Source organism: Botrytis cinerea, chromosome 7, assembly GCF_000143535.2.
Source record: "Botrytis cinerea B05.10 chromosome 7, complete sequence".
NCBI lineage: Eukaryota > Fungi > Ascomycota > Leotiomycetes > Helotiales > Sclerotiniaceae > Botrytis > Botrytis cinerea.
This window is the reverse complement of record NC_037316.1, coordinates 444,443-461,750: the sequence shown is the minus strand read 5'-3', so window position 1 is coordinate 461,750 and position 17,308 is coordinate 444,443. Positions and strand designations below refer to the sequence as shown.

General features: G+C 44.2%; 5 protein-coding genes across 6 annotated transcripts; 2 read left to right on the top strand and 3 right to left on the bottom strand.

The window, feature by feature from the left end:
- The first annotated feature begins 2,210 nt into the window (after positions 1–2,210).
- BcniaD lies at positions 2,211–5,146 on the top strand. Its single transcript, XM_001551452.2, has one exon. It carries the CDS (start codon positions 2,247–2,249, stop codon positions 5,004–5,006), a length of 2,760 nt encoding a protein of 919 aa, XP_001551502.2. The 5' UTR covers positions 2,211–2,246; the 3' UTR covers positions 5,007–5,146.
- A 28-nt stretch (positions 5,147–5,174) lies between these two features.
- Positions 5,175–7,314, bottom strand: Bcsrp68. The gene is made up of 2 exons (XM_001551453.2): positions 5,976–7,314; positions 5,175–5,918 (listed from the first exon to the last, which is right to left on the bottom strand). Exons 1-2 carry the CDS (start codon positions 7,274–7,276, stop codon positions 5,363–5,365), a joined length of 1,857 nt encoding a protein of 618 aa, XP_001551503.1. The 5' UTR covers positions 7,277–7,314; the 3' UTR covers positions 5,175–5,362.
- A 691-nt stretch (positions 7,315–8,005) lies between these two features.
- On the top strand, positions 8,006–11,680 carry BCIN_07g01250 (hypothetical protein). The gene is made up of 2 exons (XM_024693839.1): positions 8,006–8,149; positions 8,210–11,680. The coding sequence occupies exon 2, from the start codon at positions 8,301–8,303 to the stop codon at positions 11,574–11,576; it is 3,276 nt and encodes a 1,091-aa protein (XP_024549628.1). The 5' UTR covers positions 8,006–8,149; positions 8,210–8,300; the 3' UTR covers positions 11,577–11,680.
- A 19-nt stretch (positions 11,681–11,699) lies between these two features.
- BCIN_07g01240 (hypothetical protein) lies at positions 11,700–12,914 on the bottom strand. The gene is made up of 3 exons (XM_024693838.1): positions 12,438–12,914; positions 12,185–12,335; positions 11,700–12,129 (listed from the first exon to the last, which is right to left on the bottom strand). Exons 1-3 carry the CDS (start codon positions 12,739–12,741, stop codon positions 11,757–11,759), a joined length of 828 nt encoding a protein of 275 aa, XP_024549627.1. The 5' UTR covers positions 12,742–12,914; the 3' UTR covers positions 11,700–11,756.
- Positions 12,915–13,656: 742 nt separating this feature from the next.
- On the bottom strand, positions 13,657–17,221 carry BCIN_07g01230 (hypothetical protein). Of its 2 annotated transcripts, XM_024693836.1 has the most exons (3): positions 16,574–17,221; positions 15,358–16,481; positions 13,657–15,203 (listed from the first exon to the last, which is right to left on the bottom strand). In XM_024693836.1, exons 1-3 carry the CDS (start codon positions 17,022–17,024, stop codon positions 14,589–14,591), a joined length of 2,190 nt encoding a protein of 729 aa, XP_024549626.1. In that variant the 5' UTR covers positions 17,025–17,221; the 3' UTR covers positions 13,657–14,588. The 2 variants fall into 2 exon arrangements, with proteins under 2 accessions (XP_024549626.1, XP_024549625.1); XM_024693837.1 differs by having other exon boundaries at positions 13,657–16,481.
- Between the last annotated feature and the right edge of the window lie 87 nt (positions 17,222–17,308).

Below are 17,308 nucleotides of genomic sequence, written 5' to 3'. Positions count from 1 at the left end.
CTTTGTTTGCCAGTCAGTAACTACATGTTACAACGCCGGTGAGATGGTGAAGGTAGGTATACAGCCGTCTTGTCCTGCATAAGAATAGTTGCAGCCATATAACCATATGCAGCAGATGATGGTGTCATGCTGAGCTTGTTAGGTCTGCATCTTTCCCTACGTGTTAGTCTTGGTACATGATAGCTCTATCCGCTCATGAGGACAGTACTGTAGGTGATCAATCAGTATGAATACCACGTTGCCCACTTATTCCCATTGCCAAGGGTCTGAGAATACATTTACTGGCCATCCAGCATGTTGACTTCATATGTCATACACTGCCTTCATTCAAGAATGAATGAACCTTCACACAAATAAATGAGACTCAAAGTTTGTGCACCCTCTCTCGGAATTTCGACAGGAAATGTTGATTTCAAACTTTTCCAAGTCATAACCCACCAGAATACCAATCTCTACAATGGTAGACCTTGGAGGCTCATGTTTATTGACAAAGGGATCAAACAGCAAAGGGAGGTGTCTAGGCATATTTCACCGAGGCCTGACAGACGTGACAGAGCACTCAAACTTCCATGCTGAATGGGCCTTTTGGTCTTTGCTACAGGGAATCGACGATGTGAAAGGGCATTCCTCTTTCAACAATGTAGCAAGATCCAGACATCACTTCCTATTATATCGTTGACTTCAACGTTACGGTCCAACTTGCCACGATGTACTTGTTCGCACGATGCGCATTTCTGATGCGGGGCTCTGAACCGTCCGAAACTTCTGCTTTACTTCAATAGTGGCTGTGAAGATTTTATTCGGGTTGTTGGAGACTTTTGTGGTATTCCAATTCCATTCGGGAACACCACCCTTTCGTTCCACCAATAGCTGGATAAACGGGGGCTCGACTATCTCCACTGCGAGTATCTCGTATACATCGTCTGGTTTGATGGCCGTGGCAAACAGGAACAAGCTCGAATACCGAGCTTTGACTCGATGAAAGCTTTGGTGGTAATTGTTTCTATGATTCCTTCGCCCCATGTTGTCTGTCTTGATACGATGCCGCGTTGGGACATTTGCCTACATTGTGAACTCCTGGAAGTACAATAATATGTCTGAGATAGCCCTACGGTCATAAAGTTTTGACACTATTCAAAGGAAGGGGTTTCACGACAATAGCACGGACAAGTTGTTAATTTCTTGCTTCTCACACGCCTGCTTGTGTTTCTGTTCTTCTCAAACCCTCAAAGTTGTTGAACTCGGTCTTAAGATCGCGAACAAGACGTCGCTCCCAAAGCAGACTGCGTTATTGTTTTGATACACAGTTCAATATGAGGGACTTTTGATCATGGCCTGCGACATGACTGTTGCATCCACGGAGTAAGGAAGACATGAATCGTGGGGATCATCATGCGAATTGAAGGCTAGCGTCCGGTAAAGAGCCCGGGATATCTAGCTTCTTATCTTTCTCAAATCATTTCATGAAACAATCTAAAGAACCCCGAGTACCAACAAAGGCATTACCAACCGAATTTTCCAGTCAATTGGCACAATAATGTGAAAACCTTCCTTATCATCAGTTCATTGTATAGACAAGCATATCAATTGTGTCTCGAGATCGGAAATACTTCGTTCCCGTAGCTATTAGTAACTGGAGTGGCCGAACCTGGTGAGCCAATCACATTCGACCATCTTATAGATAAGAAAAAAAGGCACAAGTATGGTCCGCTCTGAGCCACCAAACATATCTTGTTCAAGCCCATGGCTACTGATGGGTATAGATATGGATACAGAGAAAGGTTTTCTTATCTCCTCTGCAGGAAAATAAAGAGATATCCGCGGAAATCCTCAAAGATCCTACTTTGCTTCAGGAGATGCACCTTTCACCATATCGTGCGTTTAGGAAAGTCATAGTTTGACGTTAGATGATACTCTCTGTAAATTTGTTATTGATATACTTGCCTGGAGAGTCCCTAGTGGGATTTCTGCCGTGGGACTTAGTGATTGAAATGATTTCAAATAATTGGTACACTGCACTCCGTTGCTCCTTGTACCGATCTGGGTTTTGCCTCTAGTCTTCCCTTGCAACATCACTCTTCGTTATTGTTGCCCGCGGAGAAATTCATATATTCACTGACTTGAAACCTTCGTCGAATATCGTTTTCCTCTTTATCTGAGCGCAAGAGGGTCTCGCTGGATCAATATCATCATATCCTACATACCCTTCAGTTGTAAGATTTTGTCAGCTTTTATATCTTATATTAATGGATTTGATATCTTATACGGAAAAGAGAATCGCAATGGCTAGTGCTCAATTCATGAATGAACACTCTTCCGAGGCTGATGCGGAGATGTCGAAAATGATTCCTCAATTGCCACAGACTCCGCCAGATTCTAATGAGAACAGCTCAGATGAGCTGGGTTCTTTATCAAGTTATTCTAGTTCAACCTCATTGTCATTGCAGCGATACACTCTCCCACCTCCGACAAATCCACCAACAGAAATCCTCAAGGAAGATTTGAAAACACCAGACAATCAAGTGCCCCGGGACCCTCGACTTATTCGGCTGACTGGAATTCATCCCTTCAATGTCGAACCTCCTTTAAGCGCTTTATATGACGAAGGATTTCTCACATCGCCTGAATTGTTCTATGTCCGGAACCACGGAGCTGTACCTCATGTTGAGGACTCATCAATACCCGACTGGGAATTTTCTGTCGAAGGACTGGTCAAAAAACCCTTTACTCTTACACTCAAAGATCTCCTGAGAGAATACGAACAAATCACCGTACCCATAACACTTGTCTGCGCCGGAAACCGCCGTAAAGAACAGAACCAAGTCCGGAAATCTAAAGGTTTCTCATGGGGTGCTGCAGGCGTGTCAACGGCACTATGGACAGGCGTACCAATGTACGAACTGATTAGAAAAGCGATGCCAATGAGAGGTGCAAAGTATGTTTGTATGGAGGGTGCCGATAAGCTTCCTAACGGCTACTATGGAACCTCCTTAAAGCTTAACTGGGTTATGGACCCAAATAGAGGAATCATGGTAGCCCACAAGATGAACGGGGAAATGCTTCGACCCGATCATGGTAAACCTTTACGAGCTGTTGTTCCCGGGCAAATCGGTGGTCGCAGCGTGAAATGGTTGAAAAAGATTATTGTTACCGCAGCTCCTAGCGATAACTGGTACCATATCTACGATAACCGAGTCCTTCCAACTATGATTAGCCCAGAGCAGAGTGCCAATGAACCCAAGTGGTGGACGGATGAGAGATATGCCATCTATGATCTAAGTACAAACAGCGCCACCGCATACCCAGAACATGAAGAGCGACTATCTTTGGTGAGCGGACAACAAACATATCGTGCGAAGGGCTACGCGTATGGTGGTGGTGGACGACGCGTCACGAGAGTCGAGGTAACACTTGACAAAGGAAAATCATGGGCGTTAGCTGATATACGATACCACGAAGACGATTATCGAGACCGTGCCTACGAGAATGAAACGTTATTCGGAGGTAAATTAGATATGGAATGGAGAGAAACATGTTTCACATGGTGCTTTTGGGAGGTTGATTTGGATGTCGAAGATCTCGCAATGTCGGGAGATATCATGGTAAGAGCCATGGACGAGAGTATGAATGTTCAACCCAGGGATATGTACTGGAGTGTGCTTGGCATGATGAATAACCCATGGTATCGAGTGACCATTACCAAAGAAGGTGATTATCTACGTTTTGAACACCCCACACAACCAGCGCTTATGCCAGGAGGATGGATGGAAAGAGTAAAATCCGCCGGCGGGAATCTCGCCAATGGATTCTGGGGCGAGAAAATGGGCACTGAAGATGAATCGGTCGCGTTGGTCGAAGTCAAGCAAGAGATAAAAATGACAAAGGACGATGTGAAGCGTGAAATCTCCATCGAGGAATTACGTCAACATGACAATGAAAAGGAACCTTGGTTTGTCCTCAACGGCGAAGTCTACGACGGAGCCCCATTTCTGGAAGGTCACCCGGGAGGCGCAACAAGTATTACCGGAGCCGCAGGCCAAGACTCCACCGACGAATTCATGGCCATCCATTCCGAAACGGCAAAAGCAATGATGCCCGCCTACCACATCGGTACTCTTTCCCCCTCAGCCCTCACTTCCCTCCTCAACCCCGAACCCCTATCTTCCTCATCCCAATCTCTCCGTCCCATCTTCCTCCAACCCAAAAGCTGGCAAAAAGCCGTCCTCACCGCTAAAAAAGTTATCTCGAGCGATACGCGCATCTTTTCTTTTACTCTCGATCATGTGGAGCAAGTCATCGGGTTGCCTGTGGGTCAACATCTCATGATGCGCTTACGGGATCCCGTGACCAGGGAAGCCATCATACGATCCTACACGCCTCTTTCGCTCGGGACCGACAAAGGGGTCTTAGATATCCTGATCAAGATCTATCTGAAAAATGAAAAGGGGCCCGGAGGAAAAATGACAATGGCGCTGGAAAGTATCCCCGTTGGTCATTCCATCGATTTCAAAGGACCGATTGGCAAATTCGAGTACGTGGCAAAGGGAGAGTGTGTGATTGGGGGTAAAAAGAGGAGGGTAAAGCGATTCGTGATGATTTGTGGAGGAAGCGGCGTTACGCCTATCTTCTCGGTATTGAGAGCGGTGCTTAATGAGGAGGTGGGAGGTGCACCGAAATGCATCGTGCTAGATGGGAACAGGAGAGAGGAGGATATTCTGTGCAGAGAAGAGTTGGATGATCTGGTAAAGGGGAACGAGCAGAGATGTAGATTAGTGCATGCTTTGAGTCAACCGACGGAGGAATGGAAAGGATTACGAGGGAGATTGGGAAAAGAGGTTTTGGAGAAAGAGGTAGGGAGGTTTGAGATGGATATGGATGGTGAGGGGAATGGGTATAGGGATGGTGAGCAATTGGTTTTGATCTGTGGACCGGAAGCGTTGGAGAAGAGTGTGCATGGGATATTGTCGGATTTGGGATGGAAGGATCAAGATATACTTTTCTTTTGAGGTTTTAAGTAACTGAGAGGTGGTTTAGATATGGTTGTAGTTTTTGCCATTGAACTGCGTCTAAAATAATGGGAGAGAGGATGTTTGAATATAGTATCTATAAAGTATTTCAATAAAGTATTATTATAAAGTAGGTGCCAGATGTATCAGTGAGTCTGAGTAAGAACATGCCAGGATTTGAAAGTTTTATATTTCTAAACCTAGCTCTTGTAACTATTTAGCTTGGGCTACTTATCGTGAAAGCTCTATTTTGTCAACCTTACTAGCGAATCCTCGCTTTAGCATGATTGAAATTTGATGGATATGTTCGATAGCTCCCGCTCGCTTAGCAACAATTATTAATCCAATGCCTGTATCTATCTGCCGAAACCAAACCATCCTTTCTTCTGCTGCTGCTGCTGCTGCTCCTGTGGCTCCCCTGGCTCTGGCTCCTTCGCTTGCACCTCCACTGCTGCCTTTTCTGCAGCTTTCTCCGTTGTTCTTCCTGGATAATCAATATAGTTCCACGCCGAATCAAAGAATAGTGGTTTGACGGGTACAACCTCCAATTTTGGAGGATAGTTTACGAGATTCTTCAGGTCAACAACTCCATCGGATGGGTACTCATGGAGACGCTCAACGAGGGGAATTTGTTGTACATTTTCATCGCCAGGTTTCGGGGTAGTGGAGGTGAGGTTAGATATTTCGACCAAGGCGCGGTAGCGTTGAAGTTCGCATTGAAGATAAGCGAGGAGTTTTTCAGTTTCAGAGGGAGTGACAGTTAGGTTAGGTGGAGTATCTGTAGTCGTGGTGTCCATTGACGAAGATAGTTTTGAATGGGCAGCTGTGCATTTTTCTGTTGCGCGGTTCAAGAGAGCTAGTGAATTTTTGGGATTCGAAAGAATTGCGTGAGAGCGGGCTATTATCAAACATCTATTTTAATGGTCAGTTGAGCTTTGTATGCAAATTAAAGCTATTAGATCAACTTACTTAAGAGCTTGGAAATAGCTATATTTTGCATCTAGCTCTTCCTGTAGACTAGAATCTGCTGCAACACCTGGGAGCTCTTTAATTGACTCAACACTTTGCAGGATTGCGTCATAGAGAACAACCTTCTCGCGTAATTTGGCAAGTTTACGCCCTATAGGCTCATCCTTGGTTGATTTCTTGACCTTCCCTGCGGGAAATGATTGAACGTAATCGATAATACCGTCTTGCTCCCCTACCATGACTCTGTTTCTGCCTATACGCCAGCCAATCATATCATAGCTAACAGCGGTCCTAGTCACTAATAGGCTTTGCATTCGCTTATCACTTTGTCCAACACCCTCCGAAACTAGCTCGTCAATAGCATGCTTTGTAGCGTCTACTACTTCTTGACTAGCGATTAGAATATCGTCATAAGCGGAGCCCCTATCCTTAGGAGTAGATGAAGAAAGAGTATTAGACAGTTTTGATGACGCTGCCTTTACTGATCCAAGGGCAGTAGCTATTGCCGCATCTTCTAAATCCACTGTCCGTGATCGCCAGACAATAGTTTTGATTGTCTCGCCCGATTCCAGACTTTGAGCTTTTGATATTGTCGCTTCGTCTTTCAGACAGTCGGGGTCTAACTTTTCCACCTGCTCTGTCAACTCTTGATCCGAAGGGAAATTCTTGCGTGCAATGGCAGATATAGCTAGTGTTCGAGGCAGTCCCATCTTATAAGCCCCGTATCGTATACTGGGATCAACAGGGTCGGCCAAGAGATCCTTGAAGATGTCCGCTTTGGTGACCTTAGAAAGTGCAGTGTATATAATCCTAGCCTCCGCGTATCTCTTCACACAAGCCTCCCAACTTTGCTTTTCGAATTCCATTGCTCCAGCGAGAGCAGCAGCGTATGCTCTAGCTTCCAATACATCGACATCGTTCGCGTTGGTAGTCGATTTATCGGATAGTAATCGGAAAAGATCATTGGCATATATCGTGGCTTTGTGTAATCGAGAAACGATGTGCGATCGAGTTGAACCAGTTATCCCTTTTGTATCAACAGTGTGTATCTCTTTCATTGACATAGCATGCGCCCACGCTCTTTCGGAGGTAAGCAACAGGAGATGGATATAATCATGGCTTTGACTAATGTCCTCCGCAGTTACAGGCTTGTTCGAGTACTTTGCGCGGGGTTTCGTCGTAATTCCAAGCTTCTTTCTCAAGGTGTGAATGCGATTTGAAAGTCGAGTTCGATAAGCGGAAGAATCGCCATATAGCTTCGCCTCGTCTCGTCCTTCGAGGACGAATTTGGTTATTTCCATTGTTTGAAGGGGTTTGGAAGAATGGTTGGGTGGATTGCGGGATTGTGGGGTTGTAGAAGTGGTATAGATCAGTTGTAGCTGGAAATTTAATCCTGGCAGAATGATTTGAGTGCAAGGAAGGCGGTAAGCGAAACGTTGGGTTGGACCACCTCTTTGCGAAGGACATGAGAGAAAAGAAGCGGGCGAGTTTGACTACATCTTGATATTGATTGTTTCACCCCCAAACTTTGACATGAATTGTATTTTTTTGGATGAGATTTAGGACGATCAAAATCTGACAATCATTTTGATGTTTTCGGATTGATTTGTTTTATTTTCAATCGATTTTCACTCCAATTAGTTGTGAATTGAGCGTATGTACACACTTTCCAATCTGCCCCGGTGATGTCTATGTCTGTTTTTGGGAAGATCGGAATAAATCGAATATACACATATGTGTATCATCTTGAGATAGGCAGATGGAAGAATGGTGGGAGAAAGAAAACTATCCAGAATTCAGGTCTTTCTCTCTCTCTCTCTTCAAAATGACTTTGATTCGACACAATTTGAAGACTTTCATTATCAAATACAAGTCTCGGTAGGATTCTCCGTCAGCCAAAACTATAGTGATATCACTATTTTATTGTTCCGACTATCACCCCTCCATGGAAACACTGCTTGCTTACTTAAGCAATCGGAGCAAAAAATAAATAATGATCCGACCCAGCTAAATTTATTGTCTACGTTGATATGTGAAGTTTTTGCCTCTTGCCTTTATCTAAACTTGATATCTCACTGAAACCACCATAGATTGACAGATTGACGAACTCCCACCATCTTCTCCTTGTCGTCTCAATTTCAGTCTAATTTTGACTGTGCAAAGCATGTTCTACGGTGAGTACAGAGCTTGTGTGTGGTCTTTTTCACTTACAAAATCGGCTGATATCCAGTTAGATTTTGATTTTTACGTTAGAGCCGCACACCGGTGACGATTAAACCTGTTTTCTACATATCCGTATACGATTTCTGTCTCTCTTGTTAGGGCATGCTCGAGCGCACGGCGGGATGTCTTGAAACAGGCAGTCTGCGGCGCCTTCTACCAGGACCAAAACACTTAGCCAAAAGTCGTCGCGCACTTCATTCGGCATTCTGGACCCACGGTGCAATTGAGCTTGAGCTCTCGCCATTATGGCAGCTCATGTTACAAGGGCCTGATGTTACTGAGGGCTCGAACTCACGATTGCCCAATGATGGAACTGTTAGCGAAAGTCCTGGTATTTTTTTGGACTTTCTCTATCCAACCAGTACCCTCAAATTTCTACGGCAATATCCAGGGTTGGGAGTTGATAGACAAGATGGGAAGAGGACTAGACTGGGATTGAGAGGTTCTGGCTATCGGCTCTACACATCTTCTGCTAAGAAACCTTCGTTGGCCTTGGTTTCGGTAGATGCAGAGACGAAAGAATCCGCCGAGATTAAGAAGCGTCCTATTATACACGAGGCGCCTGACGATGCAGCAACTATTGCAACTGTTCTAGGAATAACAACATCATCCCGATACGAAGAGGTATGGCGAAAATATCGACGTCTGGAATTTGGGAGTTGGGCCGAGGAGAGAATTCGAATTCAAGTCTTGGAATATATGGCGGCTTCAAATCGGATAGTAGATGCGGAGAGGGCCACTTCATTATTCGAGAGATCTGATGCTCGTCGAGAGAAACCAGAAATATACGAGATCGTGATTCGTACTTATTTGAGACTGCAGAATTTCTCGAGAGCAAATGAACTTTACCACTACTCCCTCGAAAAGTTCAACACGACTGCTGGAGGATCAGATATCATGTTACATCTCATGACAAATGGTTTGTGGTCGCAAGCCTTCACTCTTTGGACAGAAGTGCAGCTGCACGGTAGTCTTACCGGACCACGGTATGATATGTTTAAAAGTTTACACCACATAGAAGATCTTCCTAACAAAGCTCTACTTTTGGCAAAGTATGTCAACAAGTCGCTTCACCATCCCTCGGAAGTTGAAACTCTACCATCTGAAGCCCTCACGAAATTTGCTACGGCAGTGATCACCTCAGCTCTACTAAGTGCCAAACACTTTTCATATGCCACGTTTTGGCCCCTTCTAAGACATATTCAGGACTGGGGAACTGAGTCTGTTCGTCTTTATACACAGGCAACCAACATGCTACTGTCTCTTGGTCAACTAAAAGCAGCCGTCGTTCTTTACAGACAGGCCCGAGAAAGCCCAATGAAAAACCTCTTACTTCCAAGATCCATGTTACAATCCGTACTGCAGATTTTCTTCAAAAATCATGATTTGATTGGAATTCAAGAAGTGTTTGCAGACATATTTCGATTCAATCAGACTTTAGATCGAGCGTCGCACAGGAGATGTATGGATGAATTTGCACGCTATGGAGATGCTGACACTGTTCATGCCTTGTTTGAACAGTTTGCAGAAAAGTATATGCGATTAGAAAGTGAATCTGCAACAACTCCTAATCCTTTGGCATCGGCCGATGACATGGCCCCTCTCTTGCATGTTCACGCAAGGCGAGGAGAACCCAAAATAGTCCTCGACGTGTTTAAAAGCATCCGAAAAAAATATCGTCTCAAGCCGACCATAACATGTTGCAACATCCTTATCAGTGCTTATGCACAGGTTGGTCAAGTCGATGATGCTTTGGAGACTTTTGAGTCTACTGTCACAAAACGAAAACTTCAACCTGATGACTATACTTTCGGAACACTGATGGGAATGTGTGCCTCACGTGGTGATCTCGAAAACACCATTGAGCTCTATCGGGTGTCTGCTACTTATGGAGTTGAAAAGAGCGCAGCCATGGTTAGCACTCTCGTGACTGCCTATTTGGCAGGTGATCGATTGGAAGAAGCTGAAACCATTTGCGAAGAGGCCATGAATTTAAAGTTCTCGGATTCACGAACCCGCATGTGGAATTCTTTGCTTGTTGCTTGGGCATTGCGTTATGACCTCATTAACGTCAATCGAATCCTTCAAAGAATGTCTAAGCTTAATATAGAGCATGATGGTGATACTTATGCGGCTCTCATGCAAGCGCTGGCTATGGTGAAACAACCCGAACGTGCCTGGCAGATTTTAGCAGAAGTTATGCCAGAAGCTGGTATACCTGCGACTAGTCTTCATTATGCGATTGTTATGGGTGGCTATCTTGCTGCTAAACGCTACAAGGAAGTTTTTGTAATCCAAGATCGAATGCTCGAGCAAAAAAGAATGAAAACTGCAAGCACAAAATTCTTGGAGTTGAGAGCGGCAATTCATGCAGCTAGGGTCACTTGGGGAGATCCACATGGCGCCATGGAGATTTTTGAACAAGTTGTCCAAACAATGAATCCTCGCGACATTAGTGACAAAGTCAGGAAAGGTATCCAGCACGAGCCACTTGACATTGCTTTTCCTACCACGTTTTTCGGGTATATCGTATTTGTACTTTCCAAGAATATGGAGATAACATCCGCCAAGGATATGCATCAACGTTTCTTAAGATTGCTACCTGCCGATAGAAGAGACACACAACCCGGGAATATTACCACTGCTTTGATGTCATTAAAACTTCAAGAGTTAGATTATGACGCCGTGGAGGATCTGTGGCAGCAGTTCGTGTCTGATACCCGCAAGCGAGCTCAATCTCTTCGACTTTCAAAATTACTCTCTCGTACCAATGATTCTGAAAAGGCAGAAGTGGCTGAAAGTGATGTCGACCATGCATCTGGAGAGGGCGCTCTGGAAGATACCAAAGCCAATCTGCAAGAGAACAAGGAGCCAATTAAGGCAGCACATAGACTTGCTCTGACAAAAGCCTTGCACTTTTACATGATGGCTCTTGTAAGGCAAGGAAAAATCAACGTCATGATACGAACTGTCAATGAGATTACGGATATGGGATTTCAATTAAGCAATCAGAATTGGAACGAATATATTCAACATCTTACCAAGTTTCGACATTTCAAACTAGCATTTAAGATATGCGAAACGGTCCTTATGGATCATTGGAAAGGATGGGCGAAGTTAAGATTTTTAACAAGCGAGAAAAACAGATTACCATTAGAAATTCGGAGGAAGGGAAAGCTATTGACGTCTCTACGTCCAGAATACCGCACATTCTTGTACCTTACCAAAGGCTTTCTCAATATACAGGCTATGGCTGCGGAATCGAGGGCTAATCGACTTTTGCTCAATGATTTGGAGCATGATTGTTCAAGGACGCTGAATGCAATCAAAACCATGGTTAGAACAGGAGATTCTCTAGAACGAGAAATTTTGGGGTGAAGCGTAGATACCTTTTGTACAGTTATGTATTTCATGTACGATACATAGATAGAGATTTTGTTATAGATTCATTACATGCAAATAAACTCAACTTTGTTGATCTAAAGACTCTAACAGCATATTTATAGACAATATTTTATCTCTCATATTCTTATCTTCCCATTCCGCAACCTTGAATATTCAAGATATCCCATCAACTCCACTGACTTTCCTCGCACTCGTGATACCCACATCCGCCAGCCCACTCAATGCAAATTTGGCAGCAGTTCCGGCATTTGCACTATATTCCAGATGGGCTGGTAATATGGCATCTCCGCCTTTACAAATATCATCTTTAGGATCACAAATCGTCATGACTTTACTCGAATCGATACCAGCTAACGCAGTACCATTCTTTGGATCTCCGAACATCACGACGGATCTAACGCGTGATGTTGTGGTAGTGGGCAGCGAACTCATAGCGAGATGAACAAGTTGAGCTCCTTGAGAGTAGCCGGACACAGTGAGATGCGTATCGGGGCAGCTGGTTAGAGTATTATTTATTAGATCGGCCCTGGGGTGTGTGTTAATGGTTGAGTATGGTCTAGAGGAGGAGGAAGAGTACGAACATAGTTTTTGCACCGGCGGGATCGCCACCAGCGAGAAAGCCGGAGACGCTCGCGGAATAATCTACGCCTTGGATCGACATGCTTCCGGTTTCATTCATATATGCGGCTAGGGCTGTGAAAAATGGAGGACCGGTTAAGATTCCTACGTTACCTAGTCGTGAGGTTAGTCATACGAGCTTCGCTTCCTTGGTTCCTCTTCATTGGATTTCTCGAGAGGAATTTGTAAATAAGTAGGTAAGTGAAATAGACATACCGACTTCCCCCGTTCCCCGCGCGAATAATACAGTCATCGTAGCACAACTTCCATTGCTATCCAGCACATCGTTCTGCGTAATCACATTTCCTCTATCGCCGAGGAAGGTTTTCAGAGTGCTGGAGTTCTGGAGATCGCTTCCTAGGGTGCCGAGCTCGCTGGCTACGGCGGAGAGATCGCGGGTTTTGATGAGGTTTGTTTTGAGGAGAGAAAAGGGAAATGAATAGACGGAGGAAATGTACAGGGAGAAGACAACTTGAAGGAAAAGGAACGTTCTGGATGTCATTATTGGAGGGGAGAACATGAAGGGCCGGCCTTCTGGAATTGATTGGGATGAGGGAATGTTCTTGGCATGTGCAGTTTGTGCAAGAGAGGTATGGGATGAGGTGGTAATAAGGAAGAGCAAGGGAAATGATATGAAACCAGCTCTTTAGTTTCTGAATGCTGAAGATCTAGTTTGTTAGATGCATTGTTCCCTGGAGACAGATACATTCAGCCACGATTATGGAGGGAGACATATCCGACGAAATCACGGTAATCGAGAGCGTATTCTTTGCAAAAAGATTGGCTTGAAGTGGGTAACGTTATTATTTTTGCTATCCGCCTGTGGCTGCTGTCACGAATGATGTTTGAGAGTCTGAGTTGTGGATGGACATGATGGTTGTTTGAAACAGTCTGAGGGGATGAGATGTGCCGGATTGTTATGTAAGCCAATACTCTCGATGGTCCACTAATCCGACTGTCGATTCGCTAATGGGTAGGTGATCTCGTGATCTATTCTGCAACTTCAAAATTGCTATCAGAATAATCTCGAATCGATTGATTGATCTTGGAACCTCTGATCTCATTATTTGATCTGTAATGAATCACATCGTCAAATCTAGACGCATCTGATCTTAGGTTCAAGAGTGATTACAAGTTCAAATCGTGCAGTCCTGTGCAACCAGTGATCGCAATGGGTGGCTTGGGTGGTACGGCTGGCTGCGGATGAAAAAAGCTATACTCACCAATCAATAGCTGGCTATGGGTATGGAAGTCTTATTTTCGTCGGTTGAGTGGTTAAAGTGTGTGTCCCGTTAGCTTGAGACTTAGTCCTATTATAGTAAAGGTCGCTACTAGTTTCAGCCTCATAAAGAGTAAGAACATTGGAAACTAAAAACTTTATAATTTGTTTGATTTTTGTATACAAAACACACACAAATTGCAAACACCACCCAACTGTTTTCCATTTTTATATTCAACATGGGTATCATGAGTGTAAACGGGGACTTTGAGCTACTCATAATGGCTGGGTATTGGGGCCTCTGATTGGCTACCCATTAATAATGGCTTGGGTATGGGTATTGGAAAATTAGCACGAAACCCACCCATTGCGACCACTGCGTGCAACCACTGTTGCGAATCTTTGAGCAGTCCATTGAGATTTCCTAGGTACCCGAAGTCGGGATCTCTATCAATCTTCTTCAGTTGGTCTTTGCTAGGAGGCCTCAATGGTAAATGATGGTAACCTTGGATCTCCGATTTAGGGGTCTTTCTACAGCTCTGAAATATTCTGGGCTCGAGAAAGCCGAATATAGCGTACCGAATGCTATCCATGGCTTGCTATACACGCAAAAAGTACGCACAGGTGGAAGGATCTAATTGGACTGGCTTTGCGATCGGAGACACGATTCCTTTGGTGGCGCAATTGCAATCATGAGATTCCAGGATTTCTTTAGGAGACCATCTTTCATGCCGGACATGGCCACAAGCAATCGGAATAGAACAACCATTTGCTATTTGGAACGTGTTGGTGTTGGTTCTAGTGTAATGGCAAACGGGCTAGGCCACGTCCAATCCCGGCATTATCTCACTCGCCCTTTGTAACTTTTTCATGAGTGTCAATATGATGATGGCGTCAATTGGTTGAGGTGCAATGCTCTATGGTCCATGGTTATTATATGAATGTAGAGAAATCCGACAAGTATGCGAGTAGTATCGGATTGAGCTTTGGTGTGCTCAGTGCTTTTAGCCCATATAGATAACCATTCAGAGCCACCTTCCATCATAGAGTTTAGCATCTGTTATTTTAGCTAGGCAGCTGATGCTAGTCAACCAGACCTTGCTTATCTAAGGGGTTTTGGAGAACGGTAGCTTTTAATAGAGCAATTGTCATATAATACGTATAGTGTATTCTCCATTCCCATGGTATTCCTCATAAAATTCCTCCCCAATCAATTTATCACTCTCCGAATCAACGTCAATAATGTTTGGAATCTGCAATAGACAGCCCACCCTCACTAAGCTTTTTCGAACACTGCTTGGCTTCAGAATAAGAGCACGGGAATTCCGGATAGTTTTGAAATGCAAGGGGAAAACGAACAACATCCCTTCTCTAATCTCTCTTAGCTCGTCATCAGACTGCAAACGGTCAAAAACTACCGGGGACAGGTAGGATCTGCCGAGTACCTGGATGTAGTGAAGATTTTTATTATTCCAGGTTGCTAGATTATCTCTAGACAATGTAAAAGAGTGACGCCCAACCTTCAACTGACCACGAAGTTGAAGAAAGCCCGAAGTAACGGATCCGAATGGGTCTTTGGTAGAAAGAGTGGTTCCGACATCGATTATGGTGAATTGAGGAGGTTGAACCTGACTTAGATCCGTAATCATGTGACGTTTGTATTCTGCCGGAGTCCAGTCATACCAGGGCACAGAAGAAACACTATCTTCATATGAGCTGGTTTTCCATGCAGTCGAGATTAACCTGCCTGTTGATGAAGCCCACTGGACCACAGGAGCGTCAGCAAATGCCTACCATGGAGATACCTGGAAGAATGATTATGTTTGTGGGCTATTTGCAAGGAGAAATCGAAGAACAAAGCAGAGGAAAAGAAACTTCTATCAGGAATTATGAAATCAAGGAACTAATTGCGCTCACACTCCAAGATGGCGCCACATTAGAGCTAGGGGATCCTCGACGATCGAGATCGAATTTAGAGCCAGGTGAGGTTGTTCGCCATCCCAATTGCCTCTCAAGTTCGAATGACCACATTCCGGCGAGATATGCCTTGTTGTTGGTCGGTAGGTATTCCCCAAATTGGCGTGCCACACCAGCTATTGCCATGAGTATATCATCTGGATACGTAAGGATAGTCTTGCTATACATCCGTAAGAGTTGATTCCAGAATTCCCGGAAATTGAAGTTTGCTGTAAGAGACTGAGGAAATAGAAGGCGATCATCGGGTATCTTTAAACCAGATTTTATGGCAGAAAATGTCTCTGATGCCATTCTTTGTTGACATTTCCACATTACTTCACCATCAAAAAACTGCAATGCTCTTTTGGTAAGAGCCCTTTCTTGCACAACCCAACCACGCTGGTTTAAGGGTGCCTCTCGAATGAACTGAAGCCACTTGTCCTTGTTGAGGATTGTTATGCTTACTGGGCTTGGCAGATATGGATATCTTGATCTATTAATATTTATACGAATTACTTCTTCCACCATGGAGTTCCTTGGGGAGAAAAGACCCTTCGATCCATCGGTGGCAGAAGTGGCTGCGATGCAGCAAAAGGCGTTCCCATAAACCTGGGACATTTTTGGTGCTTCATTCTCCCAATCTGATTTAGAATCCTGAATGATGCATAGACTATCAATCCAAATATATCTTACATTGAAGTCTCGTAATAGTCTTTTTCCTACATCGACGGTATCTCGAAAGGTTTTACTTAACTGAGAAATGGGCAATCCTTGTTGAAAAGCTTCCAAATTCTTCGTCGTCAAAGTAAGGATCGGTGCTCTGCCCCAGCAGTGACTTAGAACCGCGTATGAACTTGCAGGTTCTGCGCTGGATGACAAGATTAACTTTGGAGGATCTTCTTTGACGTCAATGAGACGTGTGGGTAAGCAACGCGAAGCCTTGTCAGATATTGGTGCAGAATTGCATATTTCGTGAGTTCTTTGACACATTCTGATTGACGAATAACAGAATTTCCTCCACCTCTCTTCAGAAAGATAATTGGTATCTGTGTGAGACTCTGACGCTTTATGGAAGTCTTGGGAACCTGTATCGAGATTTTAGTAGATATGCTTAAACTCTCCATGTCTACCCTTGAAGGTGCAACTCAAAAATTTGACAAAACGGAATCTGCTTTACCCTCGAATGTGTCTAGAACTAGCACCAGGGTGCCACTACCTCCCCAATTTGTCTTCTCATAGGTTATTTTGTAGGACAGCTTGTAATGGCCTAGAGAAATGTCTTTCGAACGTTCAAGATGCAAATAGCTTATAACGAAAAGCTTTGCAATATCATTCAAGGACAACGCATTAGTATCGTTGTTTGAACAGAAGTTCTGATAAGTCCCCCCATCCCTAAATACTCTCCAAACCACAGCGCATAGACGACAGCCTCCTTGTGCACCGTTCAATATCAACAACATGGTAGGTATTTCTTCCTCGGACAATTTGAACTCTGGCGTAACCGTAATTTCACTTCCAATTCCTGTATGGTGAGAAATTATGCCATTGCAAAGCTCACAAAGGGTTGTGGTTTCATTCTCTTCAAAGGGTTCGGAGAGACCAGGTAGTTCCAGGTTGTCGCTAGCCATGCCTTTGAAAATCTCGTAGATTTATGGACAAGATTTTCAGATTTTGTGGGAATAGATGAGGTGTTACTTAGTAGATAACGAGAATGAAGACGGATGAAGAAATCTTAATACGGCGCAGTTTTGAATGAAGAGGGGTTGGGCGGATGTGGGTGGACAGCTCCATAGCGTCTAGGTTTCTTCCTACGAACAAGGATCTCAGGGACCCCGGCCTCTATGATATAATCAGTATCTGATTCGTGCTTGGTAAGATCCATAATGATTTGTATGCACATTCCTTTCTTTCA